The 6,834-nt window shown below is 53.5% G+C and overlaps 1 protein-coding gene across 2 annotated transcripts in view; it reads right to left on the minus strand.

Annotated features, from left to right (window-relative positions):
* The window catches only part of MAPKAPK2 (MAPK activated protein kinase 2), a 48,501-nt gene extending 42,232 nt beyond the window's left edge, over positions 1-6,269 (minus strand). Inside the window, exon 1 of one of the 2 annotated variants that reach the window (XM_032136464.2) lies at positions 5,666-6,269. In XM_032136464.2, the coding sequence (XP_031992355.1) occupies positions 5,666-5,944 (279 nt within the window). In that variant the 5' untranslated portion in view covers positions 5,945-6,269. The remainder of the gene's footprint in view (positions 1-5,665) is intronic. The other variant, XM_058430565.1, reaches the window with a different exon arrangement.
* Between the last annotated feature and the right edge of the window lie 565 nt (positions 6,270-6,834).

Consider the following 6,834-nt stretch of genomic DNA (forward strand, 5'->3'; position numbering starts at 1 on the left):
AGAGCAGGTCCCAAGGAATCAGGTCTCAAGATGTGGCTCGGACGCTGACACCACGTAAGACCTTGGACATGCCACTGAACCTTTCTGCACTGGCCCAGCTTCTTCCTCAGTGACGTGCAAGGAGTCAAGAAAGATGACCAGGGCGTGTGGGTTCTAAGTTATTATGAAGTGTGGGTTGCTTTGCCACTGGGCCTCAAACCATTACCAAGAAAAGCTGCAGTCCCTGCAAAGAACAACTCTTCTCTGCCCATCCACCTCTCTCCAGGACGCAGAACCATCTGGAAAGATACAGTGCAGGGAAAAGAGGGGGAAAAGAGACCTCACATGACCCTTGGCAGGGCCTGAAGTAGAGGAAAGGTAGGAGAATAGAGTGAATCCTGCACCACAGACATCACGCCACCAGGAAGAACCCCAGCTCAGAGCATGGCAAGGCTGCTTGGGAAGTGGGCAATGGCTCAGACGCAGACGACTGTGCCCTGCTCTTCCCCATCTTGGCTGACATTCCTCCTGGCGCCCACTCAGCACACTCCTGGGCTCTGGGTAACAGGAGCTTTGGCCCCTCCCCTAGCCCAAGGATTAAGTTTGCCTCCAGCAGTTCTGAGGCTGGGCTCTTCCGGGCCCTCCTCCCAATCCCCTGTACCTGCTTCATAAGAAAAATCATCAACTGTGGATGGCCCAACCTCTCAGGTCCCAAGTAGTAGAAACATCACAGGTTCCAATACCTTCCTCCTCCCACAAAGGGGTCCTTTTGTTTCCTAGACACCCACCAATATTTGGCCCTAAGGCCCAGGAACTGCTTGTCTCTCCCCTCCTGTCAGCCACTGATCCCATATCTTAGCTGGAGATTGTCTCCAAGCTCAGTCAAAGCCCAGAATTCACAAGTAAAAAAGGACAATAAGCTGACCCAGCTTCGATCCTGCCTCAGTGGATGCCAAGGGCCCTGCTGCAGGAGCCAGGGGTCAGGGCTAGGGCCAGGAGGGATAGGATCTCTGAAACCAGAAACCTGACCCTTCCCTCATAATTCTGCAAGCCCAGCCTCAATGATTCCTAACCTTTTTTGACACCTTCATGCCCCTCAAACACTTTAAAGCCTGCTTTGACACAAAATGAGTTAGCTTCAATTTTGAGCCACCAATCCCTGACCACTCTGACCTCCTGTTCCTACCCTCAGTTCTAGCCAGGCCAACGTCACCACACCTCTCACAGACTTGCTCACTCCTCAGAGACACAGCCATGTCCACTGACCCCAGCTGGAGCCTCCCTTAGCTCCTGGAGACACCACAGATTCCCCTCTTTCAAAGCTCCTCTATTCCCAGCCACACGATTTAGCTCCCAGACCAACAAAGTCTAGGAGAGCTTTCTACAAGGATGAAAATGTTCTTCTGCACTGTTCAATTCAATAGCCATTAGCCACATGTTTACTGAACACTTGAAGTGTGGCTAGCAACTGATTTTTCAAATTTAATTTAGTTTAATCCATTCATGTTAATTAATTTTAATTTAATTAGCTATGTGAGGGTAGTGGCTACCAGATTGGACAGTGCAGCCCTAGCCTATATGTGTTAATTTCACCTTCTCTAAATAAGTTTCTTGACTCAAAATTTTACAGGCCATTTTTTACATGTGTATCCTCCATGCAACTAAGCTTATGACAGATACTCAGCAAACTGTTACCTACCTGTAACCATATTGCATATAAAAGAGGCTGGCTTGGTCAATGAAATTTTCCTAACCTTGTGACAACTCCAGCAAACTCCAGTTTGGGACACTGCCTCTCACCTAGCCACACTGTCTTGCCCTCCACAGGTACACAGCATGAGGTATGCTGGAAAGCAGACGGTGCCTGTACTGTGGGGATGTGGGAGTTCTGGCATTTCCCTCCAACAGCATCCAGAATAATCATGAGGCTCCAATCATCTCCCCTTCACCAGAACAAAGGAAGCCACATCGCAGTGGCACTTCCACGACCTAGGGAGGGAGGACTGCTGGAGAAAGGAAAGGAAAACAAACCACAGGACCTTGTTTTCTCTAATCCACGCAATGGAAAGATACACAGAGATAAGTTACGACAACATTCTATGTTTTATAAAGCAGTAACATGCTTCACCTAATCAGAGTTGCACAGCAGAGAAGAACAACGACACAGTCTTTAATTAAATTTGTTGAGCTAACACCTAAGGGTCACCATGACACAGTGAAGCAGTAAGTAGCTGAGGAACGCTCCCGGGGGATACAACTAATTAATACACAAATGGGTTGAGACTAGGTGTCCTTATCAAAGAAATAATAGAGGCCGGGCGTGGTAGCTCACGCCTGTAATCCCAGCACTTTGGGAGGCCAAGGCGGGCGGATCACGAGGTCAGGAGATCAAGACCATCCTGGCTAACACAGTGAAACCCCGTCTCTACTAAAAATACAAAAAATTAGCCGGGCATGGTGATGGGCGCCTATAGTCCCAGCTACTCGGGAGGCTGAGGCAGGAGAATGGCGTGGACCTGGGAAGCAGAGCTTGCAGTGAGCCAAGATCATGCCACTGCACTCTAGCATGGGCGACAGAGCAAGACTCTGTCTCAAAAAAGAAATAATAGAATTCCCATGTTCTTGTACAAAAAATAGTAAGTAAGGTGTCTATCAAATACTCTCTTAAAAGGGGGAAGGAGTGGTTAAAAAAAAAGCATGGAGCTACTGTTGAAGTTCCCCTCCAACTCTGGGGACTGTGCTCAGGAGCGGCAAATACCCACCCAGCCCCCTTCGCTTGTCAGTCAGGGCCTGAGGTGACAAAACAGCCCCTCACGCTGGAGGCACCCTGGAGCAGCAGGTGGCCATGTGCCTGAGCCTGTGGCTCAGTTAGGAAGTAAGTGGGAAGAAGCCTGAGACTGGGAGTCAGGCAACCTGGGTTCCAATCCTGCCTCTGCCAAGGTACCATGGCTATGGTACCTTGGGCAAGTCACTCCCTCACTCTGGGCCTTGGTTTTCTCTTCTGCAAAATGAGGGGGCTGGACAAAATGACCTCTCAAGTCCCTTGCAACTCTGACTGGAAGCATGACTCAGAACTTAGCAAAAGCAGCCAGGAGAGATGGTGAGGTGAAGTCAAAGCACCCACCAAAAGCATTTAAATGGGAGCTCTCTGAGGTGGAGGGAGAGAAGCAGCAGGGTGAGCTGGGACTGTTTTTCAAAAGCTGATTTCACTTAACAGGGCTAAGAGGTCACCAACTATAGGCAGAGAGAAGAGCATCTAAGCAGCTGCCAGCTCCCATCAACTCTCAGGGCTGCAACATAGCAGACTTCTGAACCCCAGCAGAGGCTGGGCTACTGCCCTCCAGCTCTGCCCTAGCCCCCCAGCATTGGCCTCGGCACACTGCAGAACAGAGGTCTCCTCCCCTTTTCTCAGGCACTTTCCCAAGGGGGTAATCCCTCTTGCCCCACTCCATCTTCCTCTCCTGCTTTATAATCACGAGACTTCTGGTTTTGAAAACCATTTCACTACTCAGCACCTGAGGTTAATCAAAATTCAAGATCTAGAAATCTCTTTGGTGTGTGTCTCTGGAACAGCGTTCTTTGAACCAGATTCCCCCCACAGCTGTAATTATGTCTCAGCCAATATTTGGATATGGAAGTGCTGTTAACACTGCTGTCAGTCTCCAAATGCCTTGTCTCTCCTTTCCTCCTCCATTATTAAGTTTTAACACAAAGACGTGTGTGGGAAATCCACAATTTAACAGTTGAGTCAACTTAAAAGATCTGGGAGCAGGCTGCCTGTCAAAACAGACTGACTTCACTCTTCACCCACTTCTAACCTGAGAGGGATAAACTATGAGTGTTATTTAACAAGCTGCTGGATTTTTCCTTCCAAAACTACTCAAAGTAGAAAAATATCTAAACCTCTCTCCCGTTAGTTACAAGAGAAATCTGAATTGCCACTCAAAAGCATTTTATAGAATGATTTTGTGCGTGTGTCTATTAAACAGAATACAGAGCAGAAGTTGGGAGCTTTTGTTCTGAAGTCTTTACATAATATTCCAAATATCCAAGAGAATGAACAGCCAGTGTCCCCAAACTACTAATGGGTGAAGGCAGATGGCGTCTCAGAGGGGACAGCAAACACTCCTGTAAAGATCGTCTGTCACTTCCTCAATGATACAGGTTAACTGTGGTCAAACTGTATTCACCCAACTCCAGTCCCCAAGGTCAGAGCCATGCTCAATCCAAACAACTCCTCCTCCTCCTTTCCCTTCAGTTATGAGTAGGGAAAGAGAAGTCTAAGGCACAAATATTGAAGTGTTGAAGATACTTATCCCCTCTCTAACAGTCAACACTAAACAACAACCGAGATCCCAGAGCAATAACTTACAGTAGAAAGCAGAGCACTCTGACAGGGTTGAGTATGAGAGCAGCAGGAAAATAATTCTAGAGGCCTTAAAATCTAGAAATGGAACATGCTTGCCCCGTACAACCCCGAAGTACTGGTGTTTTTTTTTTAAAACATCTGATCGTATATTCCAATAGTTTCACCCATACCACATTTCTGAGTTTTGTACTTGATAACTGAAATACAGCTCGCTGTGGGGGCTGAAGGGGAAGAGAAAAATATAACACAGGAAGTATTTTTCTCCTCCTCCAATCATTGAGACACCCCAGGGGAAACAGACCTGAGGTGTCACCTTTAGAGATTGGTTTGACGTGAAACCCCTGTGAGAGGAAAACCTTGTTGGTGACCCTGCAAGACCGGTTCACACTTCACTGGGGACCCACCCATCTCATGAGACCTCCCAGTCCATTGTGTTTAACTTCTGAAGTCGATATTCTCACTTGAATCCTTATTCTCCCCACCGCCACACCCCTTAAAGAAAGAAAAGGGATGGGCTCCCCCGGCTCAAAAATAATGTTTCCTCAGACTGCCCATCACGGCGCGAGTCCAGGACAGCAAGTGGCCCTCTCCAGGAGGCGGAATCAGCACGGGCCCGGCCGCGGGTTACAGACTCGGTTCACAATGATCAGCCGGGCCGCGGACACCACCGGCCTCTCCCGCGTGGGCGTGGGAGGGGGCCAGCTCCGGGATCCAAACAATCCCGCCCCCGCAGCCGGGGGACTCCCAGGACCCTCCCGCCGCACACCTCCTGGCCGGCGCGCCCCAAGGCGGCCCGGCTGCCCTCGCGAGGCTCGGGGAAGTGAAATCACACATTCCGGCTCCCAAATAAGGAGCGAGGCTAAATAAACCTCTGCGCTCCGACTTCTCCAAACCAACCGACCAACCGGCTCAATGAGTAATGGGCCTTTTGTGCCCGCAGAGAAAGAAAAAGGAGGGAGGAGAGGACAGGGAACCACCACCCCCAAAATCACTTCCTTGAGATGGAGTGAAATTAGCAGAAGTCGCGAAGCCAACCGTTCCGACTCGGCTGGATCCCGCTCAAACCCCAAAATGGCAGGGTCCCCTGAGTCCCCGGAGCGGGTCCCAGGGCTCCCGCCCGGGAGCGGCCGGAAGCAGTCAGGGAGGCAAGGGTGCTGGGACCCGCCGCCCGCGCCGCACTCGGCACCCCCGGCCCGGCCGCCCCGCCCCGCCCCGCCGCGGCCACCCCTCCGCCCCGCGCCGCGACCGGCACCCGACGCCGTGGAGCTCCAGGGCCCGGGACCCGCCCCGCCTCCCCTCCCCGGACCCCAGACCTACTTTGAGGGCAAATTTCTCCTGGGTCCTCTTGTTGAAGATCTGCAAAACTTTCCCGTTGATGCCCAGCCCCAGGACCTGGCTGGTGACCTTGTAGTCATCGATGATGGCGTTCTTCTTGATCTGCAGGCCGGACTTGACGTGGAACTGCGGGAACTGCTGCGGGGGCGGCGGCGGCGGCTGCGCCGGGGGGTGCGGCAGGGCAGGGGCCGGGGGCTGCGGTGGCGGGGCCGGGGCGGGGAACGGCACCGGCGGGCTCTGGCCCTGAGAGTTGGACAGCATGGTGCCCGGGGGCGCGGGGGCACAGGCGGGGGTGCCCGCGGCCGCCCCCTCCTCCGGCTCTGGGTCCCCTCCCCGCCGCCCCCCGACCGGCTGCGAAGTTCGCTCCGGGCTGGAGCCGGCTTCCCCGACCCGGCCCGGCTCCAGGCTCGGCGGGTCGCGGGGCTCCGTGGGTCCCGCCGCGCGCCGCGGGCGCCCACCGGCCCGGCGCCCTCCCTCCCTCCCCCCGGGGGCCTGGCGCTCTGGGGACCGCGGGGCGGCGGGGGCCCGGCCGGGGGGAAGCGGCCGCGCGACAATGTACCCAGCCCCGGGCGGGCGGCCGCGTCACAGCCTCGTCTGCGTCCGGGGCCGGTCCTTAAAGGGGAGGGGCGGGGGGCGGGGCCCGGGGAGGCGTGGTGGGGGGGAGGGGCGGGCCTTAAAGGGGAGGACGCGCGGTGCCGGGAGCTGGGAGGACCGCTGAGTAGGCTGGGGGCTGCTGCCTGGGGGACAGAGAGACGGGACGAAGAAATCCTAGTTCTTAACCAAGGCCATGCAAAGGGAGAGGGGAGGCGTGCCAAAGGAGCTGCATAATTCAGATGGAAAATCCACTCCTCTCCAATTGTCTGGGCCTCTTAGCGGCAGCGAATTGGGAGAGGGGTGTATTTCCAAGGAAAGGGATGGCTCATAGGTATCCAGCTAGATGAGACCTGGGGCGGGGCGGGGGGAGGGGGGGGGAGCTGGAATCACAGGGGTCATTCATCCCAGGAAAAGGTGTGAGCCAAAGGCGGGCGTATTAAATATTTCCCTAACTTCAACGTTTTCCTCTGAGGTTTTTTGCATCTCTTTTCTCATTAATTTATTGTTTTTCAGTAAAGACGTATTATTGTGTAACCACGAGCACTTTAGTAATTATA

Source organism: Hylobates moloch, unplaced genomic scaffold, assembly GCF_009828535.3.
Source record: "Hylobates moloch isolate HMO894 unplaced genomic scaffold, HMol_V3 SCAFFOLD_18, whole genome shotgun sequence".
In the NCBI taxonomy this organism is placed as follows: domain Eukaryota; kingdom Metazoa; phylum Chordata; class Mammalia; order Primates; family Hylobatidae; genus Hylobates; species Hylobates moloch.